Source organism: Coregonus lavaretus (genome assembly GCF_964263955.1).
Source record: "Coregonus lavaretus genome assembly, contig: HAP1_SCAFFOLD_4850, whole genome shotgun sequence".
NCBI classification, from domain to species: domain Eukaryota; kingdom Metazoa; phylum Chordata; class Actinopteri; order Salmoniformes; family Salmonidae; genus Coregonus; species Coregonus lavaretus.
In genome coordinates this window covers 18,355-45,917 of record NW_028160556.1, presented here as the reverse complement: position 1 = coordinate 45,917, position 27,563 = coordinate 18,355, and the positions used below count along the sequence as shown (strand labels likewise).

Below are 27,563 nucleotides of genomic sequence, written 5' to 3'. Positions count from 1 at the left end.
GAGAGGGAGGGGAGAGAGAGAGAGGTGGGGAGGGAGGGAGGGAAAGAGAGGGAGGGGAGAGAGAGGTGAGGAGAATGAGGGGCTGAGTGTGTGTGTCTAACCTGAGAGCAGGTGTACGGACGGGAAGCTCCTCTCCAGCTTGGCCAACAGGACGGTGAGGAAGGCCTCCGAGGGAAGGGTCAAGGGGTCAGATGAACTCTGGTCGTACACCACCACCTCCTGACTGCCCACTAGCTCCAACTAGGAGAAGAAGAGAGAGGAAGAGGAGAGGGAGAGGAGGAAGAGGAGTTAACAGAAACATTCAGAGAGAGAGGAAGAGTTAACAGAAACACTCAGAGAGAGAGGAAGAGTTACCAGAAACACTCAGAGAGAGAGAGAGGAAGAGGAGTTAACAGAAACACTCAGAGAGAGAGGAAGAGGAGTTAAGAGAAACACTCAGAGAGAGAGAGGAAGAGTTACCAGAAACACTCAGAGAGTGAGAGGAAAAGTTAACAGAAACACTCAGAGAGAGAGAAGATGAGTTAACAGAAACATTCAGAGAGAGAGAGGAAGAGTTACCAGAAACACTCAGAGAGAGAGAGAGGAAGAGTTACCAGAAACATCCAGAGAGAGAGAGGAAGAGTTACCAGAAACATCCAGAGAGAGAGAGGAAGAGGAGTTACCAGAAACATCCAGAGAGAGAGAGGAAGAGGAGTTACCAGAAACATTCAGAGAGAGAGGAAGAGTTAAAATACTTAAGTAAAAATACTTTCAAGTACTACTTTAAAGTACTACTTCAGTAGTTTTTGGGGTATCTGCACTTTACTTTACTATTTATATTTTTGACAACTTTTACTTCACTACATTCCTAAAGAAGATATTGTACTTTTTACTCCAAACATTTTCCCTGACAACCAAAAGTACTCGTTACATTTTGAATGCTTAGCAGGACAGGAAAATGGTCCAATTCACACACTTATCAAGAGAACATCCCTGGTCATCCCTACTGCCTCTGATCTGGTGGACTCACTAAACACACATGCATCTTTGGTAAATAATGTCTGAGTGTTGGAGCGTGCCCCTGGATATCCAAACATTTAAAAAAACAAGAACATGGTGCCGTCTGCTTTGCTAAATAATAGGATTTTTAAATGATTTATACTTTTACTTTTGATACTTAAGTATTTTTAAAACCAAATACTTTTAGACTTTTACTCAAGTAGTATTTTACTGGCTGACTTTCACTTGAGTAACTTTCTAGTAAGGTATCTTTACTTTTACTCAAGTAGGACAATTAGGTACTTTTTCCACCACTGCTTTAGGGTTAGAGGTTAGAGAGTGGAGGTGGCTTTAGGGTTAGAGGTTAGAGAGTGGAGGTGGCTTTAGGGTCAGAGGTTAGAGAGTGGAGGTGGCTTTAGGGTCAGAGGTTATAGAGTGGAGGTGGCTTTAGGGTCAGAGGTTAGAGAGTGGAGGTGGCTTTAGGGTCAGAGGTTATAGAGTGGAGGTGGCTTTAGGGTCAGAGGTTAGAGAGTGGAGGTGGCTTTAGGGTTAGAGGTTAGAGAGTGGAGGTGGCTTTAGGGTCAGAGGTTATAGAGTGGAGGTGGCTTTAGGGTCAGAGGTTAGAGAGTGGAGGTGGCTTTAGGGTCAGAGGTTATAGAGTGGAGGTGGCTTTAGGGTCAGAGGTTAGAGAGTGGAGGTGGCTTTAGGGTCAGAGGTTAGAGAGTGGAGGTGGCTTTAGGGTTAGAGGTTAGAGAGTGGAGGTGGCTTTAGGGTCAGAGGTTATAGAGTGGAGGTGGCTTTAGGGTCAGAGGTTAGAGAGTGGAGGTGGCTTTAGGGTTAGAGGTTAGAGAGTGGAGGTGGCTTTTACCACGTTTTGGGTAAGTTTTTTTCCACCACTGCACACGCACACACACACACACACACACACACACACACACACACACACACACACACACACACACACACACACACACACACACACACGTCTCCCATTCTCTGCCCAGTGACATCACTATGGATGTCCCAAATGGACCCTATTCCCTATATAGTGCACTACTTTAGACCAGAGAATGGCACCCTATTCCCTATATAGTGCACTACTTTAGACCAGAGAATGGCACCCTATTCCCTATATAGTGCACTACTTTAGACCAGAGAATGGCACCCTATTCCCTATATAGTGCACTACTTTAGACCAGAGAATGGCACCCTATTCCCTATATAGTGCACTACTATAGACCAGAGAATGGCACCCTATTCCCTATATAGTACACTACTTTAGACCAGAGAATGGCACCCTATTCCCTATATAGTACACTACTTTAGACCAGAGAATGGCACCCTATTCCCTATATAGAGCACTACTTTAGACCAGAGAATGGCACCCAATTCCCTATATAGTGCACTACTATAGACCAGAGAATGGCACCCAATTCCCTATATAGTGCACTACTTTAGACCAGTGTATGGCACCCTATATAGTGCACTACTTTAGACCAGTGTATGGCACCCTATATAGTGCACTACTTTAGACCAGTGTATGGCACCCTATATAGTGCACTATTGTAGACCAGATCCCTAGGCGACCTGGTCAAAGGCAGTGCACTATGTAGGGAATAGTATGCCATTTGGGATGCAGTGTATCAATGAGCTGCTCCAGGACCAGTTTAGAGCCCTGTGGCTGGATGGTACAGTGAGCCAGTTTAGAGCCCTGTGGCTGGATGGTACAGTGAGCCAGTTTAGAGCCCTGTGGCTGGATGGTACAGTGAGCCAGTTTAGAGCCCTGTGGCTGGATGGTACAGTGAGCCAGTTTAGAGCCCTGTGGCTGGATGGTACAGTGAGCCAGTTTAGAGCCCTGTGGCTGGATGGTACAGTGAGCCAGTTTAGAGCCCTGTGGCTGGATGGTACAGTGAGCCAGTTTAGAGCCCTGTGGCTGGATGGTACAGTGAGCCAGTTTAGAGCCCTGTGGCTGGATGGTACAGTGAGCCAGTTTAGAGCCCTGTGGCTGGATGGTACAGTGAGCCAGTTTAGAGCCCTGTGGCTGGATGGTACAGTGAGCCAGTTTAGAGCCCTGTGGCTGGATGGTACAGTGAGCCAGTTTAGAGCCCTGTGGCTGGATGGTACAGTGAGCCAGTTTAGAGCCCTGTGGCTGGATGGTACAGTGAGCCAGTTTAGAGCCCTGTGGCTGGATGGTACAGTGAGCCAGTTTAGAGCCCTGTGGCTGGATGGTACAGTGAGCCAGTTTAGAGCCCTGTGGCTGGATGGTACAGTGAGCCAGTTTAGAGCCCTGTGGCTGGATGGTACAGTGAGCCAGTTTAGAGCCCTGTGGCTGGATGGTACAGTGAGCCAGTTTAGAGCCCTGTGGCTGGATGGTACAGTGAGCCAGTTTAGAGCCCTGTGGCTGGATGGTACAGTGAGCCAGTTTAGAGCCCTGTGGCTGGATGGTACAGTGAGCCAGTTTAGAGCCCTGTGGCTGGATGGTACAGTGAGCCAGTTTAGAGCCCTGTGGCTGGATGGTACAGTGAGCCAGTTTAGAGCCCTGTGGCTGGATGCTACAGTGAGCCAGTTTAGAGCCCTGTGGCTGGATGGTACAGTGAGCCAGTTTAGAGCCCTGTGGCTGGATGCTACAGTGAGGGGAAATAAGTATTGGATCCCCTGCTGATTTTGTACGTTTGCCCACTGACAAAGACATGATCAGTCTATAATTTTAATGGTAGATTTATTTGAACAGTGAGAGACAGAATAACAACAACAAAATCCAGAAAAACGCATGTCAAAAATGTTATACATTGATTTGCATTTTCATGAGGGAAATAAGTATTTGACCCCCTCTCAATCAGAAAGATTTCTGGCTCCCAGGTGTCTTTTATACAGGTAACGAGCTGAGATTAGGAGCACACTCTTAAAGGGAGTACTCCTAATCTCAGTTTGTTACCTGTATAAAAGACACCTGTCCACAGAAGCAATCAATCAATCAGATTCCAAACTCTCCACCATGGCCAAGACCAAAGAGCTCTCCAAGGATGTCAGGGACAAGATTGTAGACCTACACAAGGCTGGAATGGGCTACAAGACCATCGCCAAGCAGCTTGGTGAGAAGGTGACAACAGTTGGTGCGATTATTCGCAAATGGAAGAAACACAAAAGAACTGTCAATCTCCCTCGGCCTGGGGCTCCATGCAAGATCTCACCTCGTGGAGTTGCAATGATCATGAGAACGGTGAGGAATCAGCCCAGAACTACACGGGAGGATCTTGTCAATGATCTCAAGGCAGCTGGGTCCATAGTCACCAAGAAAACAATTGGTAACACACTACGCCGTGAAGGACTGAAATCCTGCAGCGCCCGCAAGGTCACCCTGCTCAAGAAAGCACATATACAGGCCCCTCTGAAGTTTGCCAATGAACATCTAAATGATTCAGAGGAGAACTGGGTGCAAGTGTTGTGGTCAGATGAGACCAAAATTGAGCTCTTTGCATCAACTCAACTCACCGTGTTTGGAGGAGGAAGAATGCTGCCTATGACCCCAAGAACACCATCCCCACCGTCAAACATGGAGGTGGAAACATTATGCTTTGTGGGTGTTTTTCTGCTAAGGGGACAGGACAACTTCACCGCATCAAAGGGACGATGGACGGGGCCATGTACCGTAAAATCTTGGGTGAGAACCTCCTTCCCTCAGCCTGGGCATTGAAAATGTGTCGCGGATGGGTATTCCAGCATGACAATGACCCAAAACACACAGCCAAGGCAAGAAAGGAGTGGCTCAAGAAGAAGCACATTAAGGTCCTGGAGTGGCCTAGCCAGTCTCCAGACCTTAATCCCATAGAAAATCTGTGGAGGGAGCTGAAGGTTCGAGTTGCCAAACGCCAGCCTCGAAACCTTAATGACTTGGAGAAGAGGAGTGGGACAAAATCCCTCCTGAGATGTGTGCAAACCTGGTGGCCAACTACAAGAAACGTCTGACCTCTGTGATTGCCAACAAGGGTTTTGCCACCAAGTACTAAGTCATGTTTTGCAGAGGGGTCAAATACTTATTTCCCTCATTAAAATGCAAATCAATTGATAACATCTTTTACATGCGTTTTTCTGGATTTTTTTGTTGTTATTCTGTCTCTCACTGCTCAAATAAACCTACCATTAAAATTATAGACTGATCATGTCCTAAACGGAACCCTATCCCCTATGTAGTGCCCTACTGTTGACCAGGGCCCATATGACACTATGTAGTGCCCTACTGTTGACCAGGGCCCATATGACACTATGTAGTGCCCTACTGTTGACCAGGGCCCATATGACACTATGTAGTGCCCTACTGTTGACCAGGGCCCATATGACACTATGTAGTGCCCTACTGTTGACCAGGGCCCATATGACACTATGTAGTGCCCTACTGTTGACCAGGGCCCATATGACACTTTGTAGTGCCCTACTGTTGACCAGGGCCCATATGACACTATGTAGTGCCCTACTGTTGACCAGGGCCCATATGACACTATGTAGTGCCCTACTGTTGACCAGGGCCCATATGACACTATGTAGTGCCCTACTGTTGACCAGGGCCCATATGACACTATGTAGTGCCCTACTGTTGACCAGGGCCCATATGACACTATGTAGTGCCCTACTGTTGACCAGGGCCCATATGACACTATGTAGTGCCCTACTGTTGACCAGGGCCCATATGACACTATGTAGTGCCCTACTGTTGACCAGGGCCCATATGACACTATGTAGTGCCCTACTGTTGACCAGGGCCCATATGACACTATGTAGTGCCCTACTGTTGACCAGGGCCCATATGACACTATGTAGTGCCCTACTGTTGACCAGGGCCCATATGACACTATGTAGTGCCCTACTGTTGACCAGGGCCCATATGACACTATGTAGTGCCCTACTGTTGACCAGGGCCCATATGACACTATGTAGTGCCCTACTGTTGACCAGGGCCCATATGACACTAGGGAATAGGGTGCCGTTTGGGACCCAGCCCACGACTGTTCCAGAATCAGTTTGACATGACATCCATCACCATAATATCATGGTGTGGTTGGTTGGAGATGTTCCAGAATCAGTTTGACATGACATCCATCACCATAATATCATGGTGTGGTTGGTTGGAGATGTTCCAGAATCAGTTTGACATGACATCCATAACCATAATATCATGGTGTGGTTGGTTGGAGATGTTCCAGAATCAGTTTGACATGACATCCATAACCATAATATCATGGTGTGGTTGGTTGGAGATGTTCCAGAATCAGTTGGATGTGACATCCATCACCATAATATCATGGTGTGGTTGGTTGGAGATGTTCCAGAATCAGTTGGACATGACATCCATAACCATAATATCATGGTGTGGTTGGTTGGAGATGTTCCACAGTCAGTTTGACATGACATCCATAACCATAATATCATGGTGTGGTTGGTTGGAGATGTTCCAGAATCAGTTGGACATGACATCCATAACCATAATATCATGGTGTGGTTGGTTGGAGATGTTCCACAGTCAGTTGGACATGACATCCATAACCATAATATCATGGTGTGGTTGGTTGGAGATGTTCCAGAATCAGTTGGACATGACATCCATCACCATAATATCATGGTGTGGTTGGTTGGAGATGTTCCAGAATCAGTTGGATGTGACATCCATCACCATAATATCATGGTGTGGTTGGTTGGAGATGTTCCACAGTCAGTTTGACATGACATCCATAACCATAATATCATGGTGTGGTTGGTTGGAGATGTTCCAGAATCAGTTGGACATGACATCCATCACCATAATATCATGGTGTGGTTGGTTGGAGATGTTCCACAGTCAGTTTGACATGACATACATAACCATAATATCATGGTGTGGTTGGTTGGAGATGTTCCAGAATCAGTTGGATGTGACCTACATAACCATAATATCATGGTGTGGTTGGTTGGAGATGTTCCACAGTCAGTTTGACATGACATCCATAACCATAATATCATGGTGTGGTTGGTTGGAGATATTCCAGAATCAGTTTGACATGACATCCATAACCATAATATCATGGTGTGGTTGGTTGGAGATGTTCCACAGTCAGTTGGACATGACATCCATAACCATAATATCATGGTGTGGTTGGTTGGAGATGTTCCACAGTCAGTTGGATGTGACATCCATAACCATAATATCATGGTGTGGTTGGTTGGAGATGTTCCACAGTCAGTTGGATGTGACCTACACTACAGGTCAAGAAGGTTACCAAGAAGGAGAGTGATGGAGTGCTGCATCAGATGACCTGGCCTCCACAATCCCCCGACCTCAACCCAATTGAGATGTTTTGGAATGAGTCGGACCGCAGAGTGAAGGAAAAGCAGCCAACAAGTGCTCAGCATATGTGGGAACTCCTTCAAGACTGTTGGAAAAGCATTCCAGGTGACTACCTCATGAAGCTGGTTGAGAGAATGCCAAGAGTGTCCAAAGCTGTCATCAAGGCAAAGGGTGGCTATTTGAAGATTCTCAAACAATAAAATATATTTTGATTTGTTAAACTTTTTTTTTTTTGTTACTACATGATTCTATATGTGTTATTTCATAGTTTTGATGTCTTCACTATAATTCTACAATGTAGAAAATAGTAAAAATAAAGAAAAAGCCTTGAATGAGTAGGTGTTCTAAAACTTTTGACCGGTAGTGTATATAACTGGTTGGAGGTGTTTCAGAGACAGTTTGATATGACATATATAACTGGTTGGAGACAGAGGGACCGTGGGGTTTATGGCTCTATGCTCCTATTCTAGGGTGGAAAGTTCCGCTGCGGTGCCCTTGAACGAACGCACACACACACACACACACACACACACACACACACACACACACACACACACACACACACACACACACACACACAGAGACACACACACACACACACACACACACACACACACACACACACACAGAGACACACACAGACACACACAGACACACACACACACACACACACCTGACCTGGATAACACGCACAGGCACACACCTGACCTAAATAGCTTGTTGATATCCAGTTTCCACTGCTATGAATAGATATAATTGGAGTCATCCTGTAGATAGGACTAAAGCCAGATAGACTAAAGCCAGATAGACTAAAGCCAGTCATCCTGTAGATAGGACTAAAGCCAGATGGACTAAAGCCAGATAGACTAAAGCCAGATAGACTAAAGCCAGATAGACTAAAGCCAGATAGACTAAAGCCAGATGGACTAAAGCCAGATAGACTAAAGCCAGATAGACTAAAGCCAGATGGACTAAAGCCAGATAGACTAAAGCCAGATAGACTAAAGCCAGTCATCCTGTAGATGGGACTAAAGCCAGATAGACTAAAGCCAGATAGACTAAAGCCAGATAGACTAAAGCCAGATAGACTAAAGCCAGATGGACTAAAGCCAGATAGACTAAAGCCAGATGGACTAAAGCCAGATAGACTAAAGCCAGATAGACTAAAGCCAGATGGGACTAAAGCCAGATAGACTAAAGCCAGATAGACTAAAGCCAGATAGACTAAAGCCAGTCATCCTGTAGATGGGACTAAAGCCAGATGGACTAAAGCCAGATAGACTAAAGCCAGATAGACTAAAGCCAGATAGACTAAAGCCAGATAGACTAAAGCCAGATAGACTAAAGCCAGATAGACTAAAGCCAGATAGACTAAAGCCAGATAGACTAAAGCCAGATGGACTAAAGCCAGATAGACTAAAGCCAGATAGACTAAAGCCAGATGGACTAAAGCCAGATGGACTAAAGCCAGATGGACTAAAGCCAGATGGACTAAAGCCAGATAGACTAAAGCCAGATAGACTAAAGCCAGATAGACTAAAGCCAGTCATCCTGTAGATGGGACTAAAGCCAGATAGACTAAAGCCAGATAGACTAAAGCCAGATGGACTAAAGCCAGATAGACTAAAGCCAGATAGACTAAAGCCAGATAGACTAAAGCCAGATAGACTAAAGCCAGTCATCCTGTAGATGGGACTAAAGCCAGATGGACTAAAGCCAGATAGACTAAAGCCAGATAGACTAAAGCCAGATAGACTAAAGCCAGTCATCCTGTAGATGGGACTAAAGCCAGATAGACTAAAGCCAGATGGACTAAAGCCAGATAGACTAAAGCCAGATAGACTAAAGCCAGATAGACTAAAGCCAGATGGACTAAAGCCAGATGGACTAAAGCCAGATAGACTAAAGCCAGATAGACTAAAGCCAGATGGACTAAAGCCAGATAGACTAAAGCCAGATAGACTAAAGCCAGATAGACTAAAGCCAGATAGACTAAAGCCAGATAGACTAAAGCCAGATAGACTAAAGCCAGATAGACTAAAGCCAGATAGACTAAAGCCAGTCATCCTGTAGATGGGACTAAAGCCAGATGGACTAAAGCCAGATGGACTAAAGCCAGATAGACTAAAGCCAGATGGACTAAAGCCAGATAGACTAAAGCCAGATAGACTAAAGCCAGTCATCCTGTAGATGGGACTAAAGCCAGATAGACTAAAGCCAGATGGACTAAAGCCAGATAGACTAAAGCCAGATAGACTAAAGCCAGATGGACTAAAGCCAGATAGACTAAAGCCAGATGGACTAAAGCCAGATAGACTAAAGCCAGATGGACTAAAGCCAGATAGACTAAAGCCAGATAGACTAAAGCCAGATAGACTAAAGCCAGATGGACTAAAGCCAGATGGACTAAAGCCAGATAGACTAAAGCCAGATAGACTAAAGCCAGATAGACTAAAGCCAGATGGACTAAAGCCAGATGGACTAAAGCCAGATGGACTAAAGCCAGATGGACTAAAGCCAGATAGACTAAAGCCAGATAGACTAAAGCCAGATAGACTAAAGCCAGTCATCCTGTAGATGGGACTAAAGCCAGATAGACTAAAGCCAGATAGACTAAAGCCAGATGGACTAAAGCCAGATAGACTAAAGCCAGATAGACTAAAGCCAGATAGACTAAAGCCAGTCATCCTGTAGATGGGACTAAAGCCAGATGGACTAAAGCCAGATGGACTAAAGCCAGATAGACTAAAGCCAGATGGACTAAAGCCAGATAGACTAAAGCCAGATGGACTAAAGCCAGATAGACTAAAGCCAGATAGACTAAAGCCAGATAGACTAAAGCCAGATGGACTAAAGCCAGATGGACTAAAGCCAGATAGACTAAAGCCAGATAGACTAAAGCCAGATGGACTAAAGCCAGATAGACTAAAGCCAGATAGACTAAAGCCAGATAGACTAAAGCCAGTCATCCTGTAGATGGGACTAAAGCCAGATAGACTAAAGCCAGATGGACTAAAGCCAGATAGACTAAAGCCAGATAGACTAAAGCCAGATGGACTAAAGCCAGATGGACTAAAGCCAGATAGACTAAAGCCAGATAGACTAAAGCCAGATAGACTAAAGCCAGATAGACTAAAGCCAGATAGACTAAAGCCAGTCATCCTGTAGATGGGACTAAAGCCAGATGGACTAAAGCCAGATGGACTAAAGCCAGATAGACTAAAGCCAGATGGACTAAAGCCAGATAGACTAAAGCCAGATAGACTAAAGCCAGTCATCCTGTAGATGGGACTAAAGCCAGATGGACTAAAGCCAGATGGACTAAAGCCAGATAGACTAAAGCCAGATAGACTAAAGCCAGATAGACTAAAGCCAGATAGACTAAAGCCAGATAGACTAAAGCCAGTCATCCTGTAGATGGGACTAAAGCCAGATGGACTAAAGCCAGATGGACTAAAGCCAGATAGACTAAAGCCAGATGGACTAAAGCCAGATAGACTAAAGCCAGATAGACTAAAGCCAGTCATCCTGTAGATGGGACTAAAGCCAGATAGACTAAAGCCAGATGGACTAAAGCCAGATAGACTAAAGCCAGATGGACTAAAGCCAGATAGACTAAAGCCAGATAGACTAAAGCCAGATGGACTAAAGCCAGATGGACTAAAGCCAGATAGACTAAAGCCAGATAGACTAAAGCCAGATGGACTAAAGCCAGATAGACTAAAGCCAGATAGACTAAAGCCAGATAGACTAAAGCCAGATAGACTAAAGCCAGATAGACTAAAGCCAGATAGACTAAAGCCAGATGGACTAAAGCCAGATGGACTAAAGCCAGTCATCCTGTAGATAGGACTAAAGCCAGATGGACTAAAGCCAGATAGACTAAAGCCAGATGGACTAAAGCCAGATGGACTAAAGCCAGTCATCCTGTAGATAGGACTAAAGCCAGATGGACTAAAGCCAGATAGACTAAAGCCAGATGGACTAAAGCCAGATGGACTAAAGCCAGATGGACTAAAGCCAGATAGACTAAAGCCAGATGGACTAAAGCCAGATAGACTAAAGCCAGATAGACTAAAGCCAGATGGACTAAAGCCAGATGGACTAAAGCCAGATAGACTAAAGCCAGATAGACTAAAGCCAGATAGACTAAAGCCAGTCATCCTGTAGATGGGACTAAAGCCAGATGGACTAAAGCCAGATGGACTAAAGCCAGATAGACTAAAGCCAGTCATCCTGTAGATGGGACTAAAGCCAGATGGACTAAAGCCAGATAGACTAAAGCCAGATAGACTAAAGCCAGATAGACTAAAGCCAGATGGACTAAAGCCAGATAGACTAAAGCCAGATAGACTAAAGCCAGATAGACTAAAGCCAGATAGACTAAAGCCAGTCATCCTGTAGATGGGACTAAAGCCAGATGGACTAAAGCCAGATAGACTAAAGCCAGATAGACTAAAGCCAGATAGACTAAAGCCAGTCATCCTGTAGATGGGACTAAAGCCAGATAGACTAAAGCCAGATGGACTAAAGCCAGATAGACTAAAGCCAGATAGACTAAAGCCAGATAGACTAAAGCCAGATGGACTAAAGCCAGATGGACTAAAGCCAGATAGACTAAAGCCAGATAGACTAAAGCCAGATGGACTAAAGCCAGATAGACTAAAGCCAGATAGACTAAAGCCAGATAGACTAAAGCCAGATAGACTAAAGCCAGATAGACTAAAGCCAGATAGACTAAAGCCAGATAGACTAAAGCCAGTCATCCTGTAGATGGGACTAAAGCCAGATGGACTAAAGCCAGATGGACTAAAGCCAGATAGACTAAAGCCAGATGGACTAAAGCCAGATAGACTAAAGCCAGATAGACTAAAGCCAGTCATCCTGTAGATGGGACTAAAGCCAGATAGACTAAAGCCAGATGGACTAAAGCCAGATAGACTAAAGCCAGATAGACTAAAGCCAGATGGACTAAAGCCAGATAGACTAAAGCCAGATGGACTAAAGCCAGATAGACTAAAGCCAGATGGACTAAAGCCAGATAGACTAAAGCCAGATAGACTAAAGCCAGATAGACTAAAGCCAGATGGACTAAAGCCAGATGGACTAAAGCCAGATAGACTAAAGCCAGATAGACTAAAGCCAGATAGACTAAAGCCAGATGGACTAAAGCCAGATGGACTAAAGCCAGATGGACTAAAGCCAGATGGACTAAAGCCAGATAGACTAAAGCCAGATAGACTAAAGCCAGATAGACTAAAGCCAGTCATCCTGTAGATGGGACTAAAGCCAGATAGACTAAAGCCAGATAGACTAAAGCCAGATGGACTAAAGCCAGATAGACTAAAGCCAGATAGACTAAAGCCAGATAGACTAAAGCCAGTCATCCTGTAGATGGGACTAAAGCCAGATGGACTAAAGCCAGATGGACTAAAGCCAGATAGACTAAAGCCAGATGGACTAAAGCCAGATAGACTAAAGCCAGATGGACTAAAGCCAGATAGACTAAAGCCAGATAGACTAAAGCCAGATAGACTAAAGCCAGATGGACTAAAGCCAGATGGACTAAAGCCAGATAGACTAAAGCCAGATAGACTAAAGCCAGATGGACTAAAGCCAGATAGACTAAAGCCAGATAGACTAAAGCCAGATAGACTAAAGCCAGTCATCCTGTAGATGGGACTAAAGCCAGATAGACTAAAGCCAGATGGACTAAAGCCAGATAGACTAAAGCCAGATAGACTAAAGCCAGATGGACTAAAGCCAGATGGACTAAAGCCAGATAGACTAAAGCCAGATAGACTAAAGCCAGATAGACTAAAGCCAGATAGACTAAAGCCAGATAGACTAAAGCCAGTCATCCTGTAGATGGGACTAAAGCCAGATGGACTAAAGCCAGATGGACTAAAGCCAGATAGACTAAAGCCAGATGGACTAAAGCCAGATAGACTAAAGCCAGATAGACTAAAGCCAGTCATCCTGTAGATGGGACTAAAGCCAGATGGACTAAAGCCAGATGGACTAAAGCCAGATAGACTAAAGCCAGATAGACTAAAGCCAGATAGACTAAAGCCAGATAGACTAAAGCCAGATAGACTAAAGCCAGTCATCCTGTAGATGGGACTAAAGCCAGATGGACTAAAGCCAGATGGACTAAAGCCAGATAGACTAAAGCCAGATGGACTAAAGCCAGATAGACTAAAGCCAGATAGACTAAAGCCAGTCATCCTGTAGATGGGACTAAAGCCAGATAGACTAAAGCCAGATGGACTAAAGCCAGATAGACTAAAGCCAGATGGACTAAAGCCAGATAGACTAAAGCCAGATAGACTAAAGCCAGATGGACTAAAGCCAGATGGACTAAAGCCAGATAGACTAAAGCCAGATAGACTAAAGCCAGATGGACTAAAGCCAGATAGACTAAAGCCAGATAGACTAAAGCCAGATAGACTAAAGCCAGATAGACTAAAGCCAGATAGACTAAAGCCAGATAGACTAAAGCCAGATGGACTAAAGCCAGATGGACTAAAGCCAGTCATCCTGTAGATAGGACTAAAGCCAGATGGACTAAAGCCAGATAGACTAAAGCCAGATGGACTAAAGCCAGATGGACTAAAGCCAGTCATCCTGTAGATAGGACTAAAGCCAGATGGACTAAAGCCAGATAGACTAAAGCCAGATGGACTAAAGCCAGATGGACTAAAGCCAGATGGACTAAAGCCAGATAGACTAAAGCCAGATGGACTAAAGCCAGATAGACTAAAGCCAGATAGACTAAAGCCAGATGGACTAAAGCCAGATGGACTAAAGCCAGATAGACTAAAGCCAGATAGACTAAAGCCAGATAGACTAAAGCCAGTCATCCTGTAGATGGGACTAAAGCCAGATGGACTAAAGCCAGATGGACTAAAGCCAGATAGACTAAAGCCAGTCATCCTGTAGATGGGACTAAAGCCAGATGGACTAAAGCCAGATAGACTAAAGCCAGATAGACTAAAGCCAGATGGACTAAAGCCAGATAGACTAAAGCCAGATGGACTAAAGCCAGATAGACTAAAGCCAGATAGACTAAAGCCAGATAGACTAAAGCCAGATAGACTAAAGCCAGATAGACTAAAGCCAGATAGACTAAAGCCAGATAGACTAAAGCCAGATAGACTAAAGCCAGATAGACTAAAGCCAGATAGACTAAAGCCAGATGGACTAAAGCCAGATAGACTAAAGCCAGATAGACTAAAGCCAGATAGACTAAAGCCAGTCATCCTGTAGATGGGACTAAAGCCAGATGGACTAAAGCCAGATGGACTAAAGCCAGATAGACTAAAGCCAGATAGACTAAAGCCAGATAGACTAAAGCCAGATAGACTAAAGCCAGATAGACTAAAGCCAGATGGACTAAAGCCAGATGGACTAAAGCCAGATAGACTAAAGCCAGATAGACTAAAGCCAGATAGACTAAAGCCAGATAGACTAAAGCCAGATAGACTAAAGCCAGTCATCCTGTAGATGGGACTAAAGCCAGATGGACTAAAGCCAGATAGACTAAAGCCAGATAGACTAAAGCCAGATAGACTAAAGCCAGATAGACTAAAGCCAGATAGACTAAAGCCAGATAGACTAAAGCCAGATAGACTAAAGCCAGATAGACTAAAGCCAGATAGACTAAAGCCAGATAGACTAAAGCCAGATGGACTAAAGCCAGATAGACTAAAGCCAGATAGACTAAAGCCAGATAGACTAAAGCCAGATAGACTAAAGCCAGATAGACTAAAGCCAGATAGACTAAAGCCAGATGGACTAAAGCCAGATAGACTAAAGCCAGATGGACTAAAGCCAGATAGACTAAAGCCAGATAGACTAAAGCCAGATAGACTAAAGCCAGATGGACTAAAGCCAGATGGACTAAAGCCAGATGGACTAAAGCCAGTCATCCTGTAGATGGGACTAAAGCCAGATGGACTAAAGCCAGATAGACTAAAGCCAGATGGACTAAAGCCAGATGGACTAAAGCCAGATAGACTAAAGCCAGATAGACTAAAGCCAGATAGACTAAAGCCAGTCATCCTGTAGATGGGACTAAAGCCAGATAGACTAAAGCCAGATGGACTAAAGCCAGATGGACTAAAGCCAGATAGACTAAAGCCAGATAGACTAAAGCCAGATAGACTAAAGCCAGTCATCCTGTAGATGGGACTAAAGCCAGATGGACTAAAGCCAGATAGACTAAAGCCAGATAGACTAAAGCCAGATAGACTAAAGCCAGATAGACTAAAGCCAGATAGACTAAAGCCAGATAGACTAAAGCCAGATAGACTAAAGCCAGATAGACTAAAGCCAGATGGACTAAAGCCAGATAGACTAAAGCCAGATAGACTAAAGCCAGATAGACTAAAGCCAGATAGACTAAAGCCAGATAGACTAAAGCCAGATAGACTAAAGCCAGATGGACTAAAGCCAGATAGACTAAAGCCAGATGGACTAAAGCCAGATGGACTAAAGCCAGATGGACATGACATGTTTTTAGTCTGATCTGCTATGATCAGCTCCCGGCGCTTTTTTTGGAAATCGTAAGAAATCGGAGCAAAACCTGTAGTAAAACGTAACGCCGCAGCCCGTAACCTGTAGTAAAACGTAACGCCACAGCCCGTAACCTGTAGTAAAACGTAACGCCGCAGCCCGTAACCTGTAGTAAAACGTAACGCCGCAGCCCGTAACCTGTAGTAAAACGTAACGCCACAGCCCGTAACCTGTAGTAAAACGTAACGCCGCAGCCCGTAACCTGTAGTAAAACGTAACGCCGCAGCCCGTAACCTGTAGTAAAACGTAACGCCGCAGCCCGTAACCTGTAGTAAAACGTAACGCCACAGCCCGTAACCTGTAGTAAAACGTAATGCCGCAGCCCGTAACCTGTAGTAAAACGTAACGCCACAGCCCGTAACCTGTAGTAAAACGTAACGCCGCAGCCCGTAACCTGTAGTAAAACGTAACGCCGCAGCCTGTAACCTGTAGTAAAACGTAACGCCGCAGCCCGTAACCTGTAGTAAAACGTAACGCCGCAGCCCGTAACCTGTAGTAAAACGTAACGCCGCAGCCTGTAACCTGTATTAAAACGTAACGCCGCAGCCCGTAACCTGTAGTAAAACGTAACGCCGCAGCCCGTAACCTGTAGTAAAACGTAACGCCGCAGCCCGTAACCTGTAGTAAAACGTAACGCCGCAGCCCGTAACCTGTAGTAAAACGTAAAGCCACAGCCCGTAACCTGTAGTAAAACGTAACGCCACAGCCCGTAACCTGTAGTAAAACGTAACGCCACAGCCCGTAACCTGTAGTAAAACGTAACGCCACAGCCCGTAACCTGTAGTAAAACGTAACGCCGTAGCCCGTAACCTGTAGTAAAACGTAACGCCACAGCCCGTAACCTGTAGTAAAACGTAACGCCGCAGCCCGTAACCTGTATTAAAACGTAACGCCGCAGCCCGTAACCTGTATTAAAACGTAACGCCACAGCCCGTAACCTGTAGTAAAACGTAACGCCGCAGCCCGTAACCTGTAGTAAAACGTAACGCCGCAGCCCGTAACCTGTAGTAAAACGTAACGCCGCAGCCCGTAACCTGTAGTAAAACGTAACGCCGCAGCCCGTAACCTGTAGTAAAACGTAACGCCACAGCCCGTAACCTGTAGTAAAACGTAACGCCGCAGCCCGTAACCTGTAGTAAAACGTAACGCCACAGCCCGTAACCTGTATTAAAACGTAACGCCGCAGCCCGTAACCTGTAATAAAACGTAACGCCGCAGCCCGTAACCTGTATTAAAACGTAACGCCACAGCCCGTAACCTGTAGTAAAACGTAACGCCGCAGCCCGTAACCTGTATTAAAACGTAACGCCGCAGCCCGTAACCTGTATTAAAACGTAACGCCGCAGCCCGTAACCTGTATTAAAACGTAACGCCGCAGCCCGTAACCTGTAGTAAAACGTAACGCCGCAGCCCGTAACCTGTAGTAAAACGTAACGCCGCAGCCCGTAACCTGTAGTAAAACGTAACGCCGCAGCCCGTAACCTGTAGTAAAACGTAACGCCGCAGCCCGTAACCTGTAGTAAAACGTAACGCCGTAGCCCGTAACCTGTAGTAAAACGTAACGCCGCAGCCCGTAACCTGTAGTAAAACGTAACGCCGTAGCCCGTAACCTGTAGTAAAACGTAACGCCGCAGCCCGTAACCTGTAGTAAAACGTAACGCCACAGCCCGTAACCTGTAGTAAAACGTAACGCCGTAGCCCGTAACCTGTAGTAAAACGTAACGCCGCAGCCCGTAACCTGTAGTAAAACGTAACGCCACAGCCCGTAACCTGTAGTAAAACGTAACGCCGCAGCCCGTAACCTGTAGTAAAACGTAACGCCACAGCCCGTAACCTGTAGTAAAACGTAACGCCGCAGCCCGTAACCTGTAGTAAAACGTAACGCCGCAGCCCGTAACCTGTAGTAAAACGTAACGCCGCAGCCCGTAACCTGTATTAAAACGTAACGCCGCAGCCCGTAACCTGTAGTAAAACGTAACGCCGCAGCCCGTAACCTGTAGTAAAACGTAACGCCACAGCCCGTAACCTGTAGTAAAACGTAACGCCGCAGCCCGTAACCTGTAGTAAAACGTAATGCCGCAGCCCGTAACCTGTAGTAAAACGTAACGCCGCAGCCCGTAACCTGTATTAAAACGTAACGCCGCAGCCCGTAACGTGTAGTAAAACGTAACGCCACAGCCCGTAACCTGTAGTAAAACGTAACGCCGCAGCCCGTAACCTGTAGTAAAACGTAACGCCGCAGCCCGTAACCTGTAGTAAAACGTAACGCCGCAGCCCGTAACGTGTAGTAAAACGTAACGCCGCAGCCCGTAACCTGTAGTAAAACATAACGCCGCAGCCCGTAACCTGTAGTAAAACGTAACGCCGCAGCCCGTAACCTGTAGTGAAACGTAACGCCGCAGCCCGTAACCTGTAGTGAAACGTAACGCCGAAGCCCGTAACGTGTAGTAAAACGTAACGCCGCAGCCCGTAACCTGTAGTAAAACGTAACGCCGCAGCCCGTAACCTGTAGTGAAACGTAACGCCGCAGCCCGTAACCTGTAGTAAAACGTAACGCCGCAGCCCGTAACCTGTAGTAAAACGTAACGCCGCAGCCCGTAACCTGTAGTAAAACGTAACGCCGCAGCCCGTAACCTGTAGTAAAACGTAACGCCGTAGCCCGTAACCTGTAGTAAAACGTAACGCCGCAGCCCGTAACCTGTAGTAAAACGTAACGCCACAGCCCGTAACCTGTAGTAAAACGTAACGCCGTAGCCCGTAACCTGTAGTAAAACGTAACGCCGCAGCCCGTAACCTGTAGTAAAACGTAACGCCACAGCCCGTAACCTGTAGTAAAACGTAACGCCCCAGCCCGTAACCTGTAGTAAAACGTAACGCCACAGCCCGTAACCTGTAGTAAAACGTAACGCCGTAGCCCGTAACCTGTAGTAAAACGTAACGCCGCAGCCCGTAACCTGTAGTAAAACGTAACGCCACAGCCCGTAACCTGTAGTAAAACGTAACGCCGCAGCCCGTAACCTGTAGTAAAACGTAACGCCGCAGCCCGTAACCTGTAGTAAAACGTAACGCCGCAGCCCGTAACCTGTAGTAAAACGTAACGCCGCAGCCCGTAACCTGTAGTAAAACGTAACGCCGCAGCCCGTAACCTGTATTAAAACGTAACGCCGCAGCACGTAACCTGTAGTAAAACGTAACGCCGCAGCCCGTAACCTGTAGTAAAACGTAACGCCACAGCCCGTAACCTGTAGTAAAACGTAACGCCGCAGCCCGTAACCTGTAGTAAAACGTAATGCCGCAGCCCGTAACCTGTAGTAAAACGTAACGCCGCAGCCCGTAACCTGTATTAAAACGTAACGCCGCAGCCCGTAACGTGTAGTAAAACGTAACGCCACAGCCCGTAACCTGTAGTAAAACGTAACGCCGCAGCCCGTAACCTGTAGTAAAACGTAACGCCGCAGCCCGTAACCTGTAGTAAAACGTAACGCCGCAGCCCGTAACGTGTAGTAAAACGTAACGCCGCAGCCCGTAACCTGTAGTAAAACGTAACGCCGCAGCCCGTAACCTGTAGTAAAACGTAACGCCGCAGCCCGTAACCTGTAGTGAAACGTAACGCCGCAGCCCGTAACCTGTAGTGAAACGTAACGCCGCAGCCCGTAACCTGTAGTGAAACGTAACGCCGCAGCCCGTAACCTGTAGTGAAACGTAACGCCGAAGCCCGTAACGTGTAGTAAAACGTAACGCCGCAGCCCGTAACCTGTAGTAAAACGTAACGCCGCAGCCCGTAACCTGTAGTAAAACGTAACGCCGCAGCCCGTAACCTGTAGTAAAACGTAACGCCGCAGCCCGTAACCTGTAGTAAAACGTAACGCCGCAGCCTGTAACCTGTAGTAAAACGTAACGCCGCAGCCCGTAACCTGTAGTAAAACGTAACGCCGCAGCCCGTAACCTGTAGTAAAATGTAACGCCGCAGCCCGTAACCTGTAGTAAAACGTAACGCCGCAGCCCGTAACCTGTAGTAAAACGTAACGCCGCAGCCCGTAACCTGTAGTAAAACGTAACGCCGCAGCCCGTAACCTGTAGTAAAACGTAACGCCGCAGCCCGTAACCTGTAGTGAAACGTAACGCCGCAGCCCGTAACGTGTAGTAAAACGTAACGCCGCAGCCCGTAACCTGTAGTAAAACGTAACGCCGCAGCCCGTAACCTGTATTAAAACGTAACGCCGCAGCCCGTAACCTGTAGTAAAACGTAACGCCGCAGCCCGTAACCTGTAGTGAAACGTAACGCCGCAGCCCGTAACCTGTAGTGAAACGTAACGCCGCAGCCCGTAACCTGTAGTAAAACGTAACGCCGCAGCCCGTAACCTGTAGTAAAACGTAACGCCGCAGCCCGTAATGTGTAGTAAAACGTAACGCCGCAGCCCGTAACCTGTAGTAAAACGTAACGCCGCAGCCCGTAACCTGTAGTAAAACGTAACGCCGCAGCCTGTAACCTGTATTAAAACGTAACGCCGCAGCCCGTAACCTGTAGTAAAACGTAACGCCGCAGCCCGTAACCTGTATTAAAACGTAACGCCGCAGCCTGTAACCTGTAGTAAAACGTAACGCCGCAGCCCGTAACCTGTAGTAAAACGTAACGCCGCAGCCCGTAACCTGTAGTAAAACGTAACGCCGCAGCCTGTAACCTGTATTAAAACGTAACGCCGCAGCCCGTAACCTGTAGTAAAACGTAACGCCGCAGCCCGTAACCTGTATTAAAACGTAACGCCGCAGCACGTAACCTGTAGTAAAACGTAACGCCGCAGCCCGTAACCTGTAGTAAAACGTAACGCCACAGCCCGTAACCTGTAGTAAAACGTAACGCCGCAGCCCGTAACCTGTAGTAAAACGTAATGCCGCAGCCCGTAACCTGTAGTAAAACGTAACGCCGCAGCCCGTAACCTGTATTAAAACGTAACGCCGCAGCCCGTAACGTGTAGTAAAACGTAACGCCACAGCCCGTAACCTGTAGTAAAACGTAACGCCGCAGCCCGTAACCTGTAGTAAAACGTAACGCCGCAGCCCGTAACCTGTAGTAAAACGTAACGCCGCAGCCCGTAACGTGTAGTAAAACGTAACGCCGCAGCCCGTAACCTGTAGTAAAACGTAACGCCGCAGCCCGTAACCTGTAGTAAAACGTAACGCCGCAGCCCGTAACCTGTAGTGAAACGTAACGCCGCAGCCCGTAACCTGTAGTGAAACGTAACGCCGCAGCCCGTAACCTGTAGTGAAACGTAACGCCGCAGCCCGTAACCTGTAGTGAAACGTAACGCCGAAGCCCGTAACGTGTAGTAAAACGTAACGCCGCAGCCCGTAACCTGTAGTAAAACGTAACGCCGCAGCCCGTAACCTGTAGTAAAACGTAACGCCGCAGCCCGTAACCTGTAGTAAAACGTAACGCCGCAGCCCGTAACCTGTAGTAAAACGTAACGCCGCAGCCTGTAACCTGTAGTAAAACGTAACGCCGCAGCCCGTAACCTGTAGTAAAACGTAACGCCGCAGCCCGTAACCTGTAGTAAAATGTAACGCCGCAGCCCGTAACCTGTAGTAAAACGTAACGCCGCAGCCCGTAACCTGTAGTAAAACGTAACGCCGCAGCCCGTAACCTGTAGTAAAACGTAACGCCGCAGCCCGTAACCTGTAGTAAAACGTAACGCCGCAGCCCGTAACCTGTAGTGAAACGTAACGCCGCAGCCCGTAACGTGTAGTAAAACGTAACGCCGCAGCCCGTAACCTGTAGTAAAACGTAACGCCGCAGCCCGTAACCTGTATTAAAACGTAACGCCGCAGCCCGTAACCTGTAGTAAAACGTAACGCCGCAGCCCGTAACCTGTAGTGAAACGTAACGCCGCAGCCCGTAACCTGTAGTGAAACGTAACGCCGCAGCCCGTAACCTGTAGTAAAACGTAACGCCGCAGCCCGTAACCTGTAGTAAAACGTAACGCCGCAGCCCGTAATGTGTAGTAAAACGTAACGCCGCAGCCCGTAACCTGTAGTAAAACGTAACGCCGCAGCCCGTAACCTGTAGTAAAACGTAACGCCGCAGCCCGTAACCTGTATTAAAACGTAACGCCGCAGCCCGTTACGTGTAGTAAAACGTAACGCCGCAGCCCGTAACCTGTAGTAAAACGTAACGCCGCAGCCCGTAACCTGTAGTAAAACGTAACGCCGAAGCCCGTAACGTGTAGTAAAACGTAACGCCGCAGCCCGTAACCTGTAGTAAAACGTAACGCCACAGCCCGTAACCTGTAGTAAAACGTAACGCCACAGCCCGTAACGTGTAGTAAAACGTAACGCCGCAGCCCGTAACCTGTAGTAAAACGTAACGCCACAGCCCGTAACCTGTAGTAAAACGTAACGCCACAGCCCGTAACCTGTAGTAAAACGTAACGCCGCAGCCCGTAACCTGTAGTGAAACGTAACGCCGCAGCCCGTAACCTGTAGTGAAACGTAACGCCGAAGCCCGTAACGTGTAGTAAAACGTAACGCCGCAGCCCGTAACCTGTAGTAAAACGTAACGCCGCAGCCCGTAACGTGTAGTAAAACGTAACGCCACAGCCCGTAACGTGTAGTAAAACGTAACGCCACAGCCCGTAACCTGTAGTAAAACGTAACGCCGCAGCCCGTAACCTGTAGTAAAACGTAACGCCGCAGCCCGTAACCTGTAGTGAAACGTAACGCCGCAGCCCGTAACCTGTAGTAAAACGTAACGCCACAGCCCGTAACCTGTAGTAAAACGTAACGCCACAGCCCGTAACCTGTAGTAAAACGTAACGCCGCAGCCCGTAACCTGTAGTAAAACGTAACGCCGCAGCCCGTAACCTGTAGTAAAACGTAACGCTGCAGCCCGTAACCTGTAGTAAAACGTAACGCCACAGCCCGTAACGTGTAGTAAAACGTAACGCCGCAGCCCGTAACCTGTAGTAAAACGTAACGCCGCAGCCCGTAACCTGTAGTGAAACGTAACGCCGCAGCCCGTAACCTGTAGTAAAACGTAACGCCACAGCCCGTAACCTGTAGTAAAACGTAACGCCGCAGCCCGTAACCTGTAGTAAAACGTAACGCCGCAGCCTGTAACCTGTAGTGAAACGTAACGCTGCAGCCCGTAACCTGTAGTAAAACGTAACGCCGCAGCCCGTAACGTGTAGTAAAACGTAACGCCACAGCCCGTAACCTGTAGTAAAACGTAACGCCACAGCCCGTAACCTGTAGTAAAACGTAACGCCGCAGCCCGTAACCTGTAGTAAAACGTAACGCCACAGCCCGTAACGTGTAGTAAAACGTAACGCCGCAGCCCGTAACGTGTAGTAAAACGTAACGCCGCAGCCCGTAACGTGTAGTAAAACGTAACGCCGCAGCCCGTAACCTGTAGTAAAACGTAACGCCGCAGCCCGTAACGTGTAGTAAAACGTAACGCCACAGCCCGTAACGTGTAGTAAAACGTAACGCCGCAGCCCGTAACGTGTGGTAAAACGTAACGCCGCAGCCCGTAACCTGTAGTAAAACGTAACGCCGCAGCCCGTAACCTGTAGTAAAACGTAACGCCGCAGCCCGTAACGTGTAGTAAAACGTAACGCCGCAGCCCGTAACCTGTATTAAAACGTAACGCCGCAGCCCGTAACCTGTATTAAAACGTAACGCCGCAGCCCGTAACCTGTAGTAAAACGTAACGCCGCAGCCCGTAACCTGTATTAAAACGTAACGCCGCAGCCCGTAACCTGTAGTAAAACGTAACGCCGCAGCCCGTAACCTGTAGTAAAACGTAACGCCGCAGCCCGTAACCTGTAGTAAAACGTAACGCCACAGCCCGTAACCTGTAGTAAAACGTAACGCCGCAGCCCGTAACCTGTAGTAAAACGTAACGCCGCAGCCCGTAACCTGTAGTAAAATGTAACGCCGCAGCCCGTAACCTGTATTAAAACGTAACGCCGCAGCCCGTAATCTGTAGTAAAACGTAACGCCGCAGCCCGTAACCTGTAGTAAAACGTAACGCCACAGCCCGTAACCTGTAGTAAAACGTAACGCCGCAGCCCGTAACCTGTAGTAAAACGTAATGCCGCAGCCCGTAACCTGTAGTAAAACGTAACGCCACAGCCCGTAACCTGTAGTAAAACGTAACGCCGCAGCCCGTAACCTGTAGTAAAACGTAATGCCGCAGCCCGTAACCTGTAGTAAAACGTAACGCCGCAGCCCGTAACCTGTATTAAAACGTAACGCCGCAGCCCGTAACGTGTAGTAAAACGTAACGCCACAGCCCGTAACCTTTAGTAAAACGTAACGCCGCAGCCCGTAACCTGTAGTAAAACGTAACGCCGCAGCCCGTAACCTGTAGTAAAACGTAACGCCGCAGCCCGTAACCTGTAGTAAAATGTAACGCCGCAGCCCGTAACCTGTATTAAAACGTAACGCCGCAGCCCGTAATCTGTAGTAAAACGTAACGCCGCAGCCCGTAACCTGTAGTAAAACGTAACGCCACAGCCCGTAACCTGTAGTAAAACGTAACGCCGCAGCCCGTAACCTGTAGTAAAACGTAATGCCGCAGCCCGTAACCTGTAGTAAAACGTAACGCCGCAGCCCGTAACCTGTATTAAAACGTAACGCCGCAGCCCGTAACCTGTATTAAAACGTAACGCCGCAGCCCGTAACCTGTATTAAAACGTAACGCCGCAGCCCGTAACCTGTAGTAAAACGTAACGCCGCAGCCCGTAACCTGTAGTGAAACGTAACGCCGCAGCCCGTAACGTGTAGTAAAACGTAACGCCGCAGCCCGTAACCTGTAGTAAAACGTAACGCCGCAGCCCGTAACCTGTATTAAAACGTAACGCCGCAGCCCGTAACCTGTAGTAAAACGTAACGCCGCAGCCCGTAACCTGTAGTGAAACGTAACGCCGCAGCCCGTAACCTGTAGTGAAACGTAACGCCGCAGCCCGTAACCTGTAGTAAAACGTAACGCCGCAGCCCGTAACCTGTAGTAAAACGTAACGCCGCAGCCCGTAATGTGTAGTAAAACGTAACGCCGCAGCCCGTAACCTGTAGTAAAACGTAACGCCGCAGCCCGTAACCTGTAGTAAAACGTAACGCCGCAGCCCGTAACCTGTATTAAAACGTAACGCCGCAGCCCGTTACGTGTAGTAAAACGTAACGCCGCAGCCCGTAACCTGTAGTAAAACGTAACGCCGCAGCCCGTAACCTGTAGTAAAACGTAACGCCGAAGCCCGTAACGTGTAGTAAAACGTAACGCCGCAGCCCGTAACCTGTAGTAAAACGTAACGCCACAGCCCGTAACCTGTAGTAAAACGTAACGCCACAGCCCGTAACGTGTAGTAAAACGTAACGCCGCAGCCCGTAACCTGTAGTAAAACGTAACGCCACAGCCCGTAACCTGTAGTAAAACGTAACGCCACAGCCCGTAACCTGTAGTAAAACGTAACGCCGCAGCCCGTAACCTGTAGTGAAACGTAACGCCGCAGCCCGTAACCTGTAGTAAAACGTAACGCCGCAGCCCGTAACCTGTATTAAAACGTAACGCCGCAGCCCGTAACCTGTAGTAAAACGTAACGCCGCAGCCCGTAACCTGTAGTAAAACGTAACGCCGCAGCCCGTAACCTGTAGTAAAACGTAACGCCGCAGCCCGTAACCTGTAGTAAAACGTAACGCCACAGCCCGTAACGTGTAGTAAAACGTAACGCCGCAGCCCGTAACCTGTAGTAAAACGTAACGCCGCAGCCCGTAACCTGTAGTGAAACGTAACGCCGCAGCCCGTAACCTGTAGTAAAACGTAACGCCACAGCCCGTAACCTGTAGTAAAACGTAACGCCGCAGCCCGTAACCTGTAGTAAAACGTAACGCCGCAGCCCGTAACCTGTAGTGAAACGTAACGCTGCAGCCCGTAACCTGTAGTAAAACGTAACGCCGCAGCCGGTAACGTCTAGTAAAACGTAACGCCACAGCCCGTAACCTGTAGTAAAACGTAACGCCACAGCCCGTAACCTGTAGTAAAACGTAACGCCGCAGCCCGTAACGTGTAGTAAAACGTAACGCCGCAGCCCGTAACGTGTAGTAAAACGTAACGCCGCAGCCCGTAACCTGTAGTAAAACGTAACGCCGCAGCCCGTAACCTGTAGTAAAACGTAACGCCACAGCCCGTAACCTGTATTAAAACGTAACGCCACAGCCCGTAACGTGTAGTAAAACGTAACGCCGCAGCCCGTAACCTGTAGTAAAACGTAACGCCGCAGCCCGTAACCTGTAGTAAAACGTAACGCCGCAGCCCGTAACCTGTAGTAAAACGTAACGCCGCAGCCCGTAACCTGTAGTGAAACGTAACGCCGCAGCCCGTAACGTGTAGTAAAACGTAACGCCGCAGCCCGTAACCTGTAGTAAAACGTAACGCCGCAGCCCGTAACCTGTATTAAAACGTAACGCCGCAGCCCGTAACCTGTAGTAAAACGTAACGCCGCAGCCCGTAACCTGTAGTGAAACGTAACGCCGCAGCCCGTAACCTGTAGTGAAACGTAACGCCGCAGCCCGTAACCTGTAGTAAAACGTAACGCCGCAGCCCGTAACCTGTAGTAAAACGTAACGCCGCAGCCCGTAATGTGTAGTAAAACGTAACGCCGCAGCCCGTAACCTGTAGTAAAACGTAACGCCGCAGCCCGTAACCTGTAGTAAAACGTAACGCCGCAGCCCGTAACCTGTATTAAAACGTAACGCCGCAGCCCGTTACGTGTAGTAAAACGTAACGCCGCAGCCCGTAACCTGTAGTAAAACGTAACGCCGCAGCCCGTAACCTGTAGTAAAACGTAACGCCGAAGCCCGTAACGTGTAGTAAAACGTAACGCCGCAGCCCGTAACCTGTAGTAAAACGTAACGCCACAGCCCGTAACCTGTAGTAAAACGTAACGCCACAGCCCGTAACGTGTAGTAAAACGTAACGCCGCAGCCCGTAACCTGTAGTAAAACGTAACGCCACAGCCCGTAACCTGTAGTAAAACGTAACGCCACAGCCCGTAACCTGTAGTAAAACGTAACGCCGCAGCCCGTAACCTGTAGTGAAACGTAACGCCGCAGCCCGTAACCTGTAGTGAAACGTAACGCCGAAGCCCGTAACGTGTAGTAAAACGTAACGCCGCAGCCCGTAACCTGTAGTAAAACGTAACGCCGCAGCCCGTAACGTGTAGTAAAACGTAACGCCACAGCCCGTAACGTGTAGTAAAACGTAACGCCACAGCCCGTAACCTGTAGTAAAACGTAACGCCGCAGCCCGTAACCTGTAGTAAAACGTAACGCCGCAGCCCGTAACCTGTAGTGAAACGTAAAGCCGAAGCCCGTAACGTGTAGTAAAACGTAACGCCGCAGCCCGTAACCTGTAGTAAAACGTAACGCCGCAGCCCGTAACCTGTAGTGAAACGTAACGCCGCAGCCCGTAACCTGTAGTAAAACGTAACGCCGCAGCCCGTAACCTGTAGTAAAACGTAACGCCGCAGCCCGTAACCTGTAATAAAACGTAACGCCGCAGCCCGTAACCTGTAGTAAAACGTAACGCCGCAGCCCGTAACCTGTAGTAAAACGTAACGCCGCAGCCCGTAACCTGTAGTAAAACGTAACGCCGCAGCCCGTAACCTGTAGTAAAACGTAACGCCGCAGCCCGTAACCT

The 27,563-nt window shown here is 47.8% G+C and overlaps 1 protein-coding gene across 1 annotated transcript in view; it reads right to left on the bottom strand.

Moving 5' to 3' along the window:
* Nucleotides 1–65: 65 nt before the first annotated feature.
* LOC311121675 (dual specificity protein phosphatase 16-like) overlaps nt 66–27,563 on the bottom strand; it is a 45,556-nt gene continuing 18,058 nt past the window's right edge. The window contains exon 2 of the mRNA XM_084196134.1: nt 66–240. Within this exon, the coding sequence (XP_084052260.1) occupies nt 97–240 (144 nt within the window). The 3' untranslated portion in view covers nt 66–96. The remainder of the gene's footprint in view (nt 241–27,563) is intronic.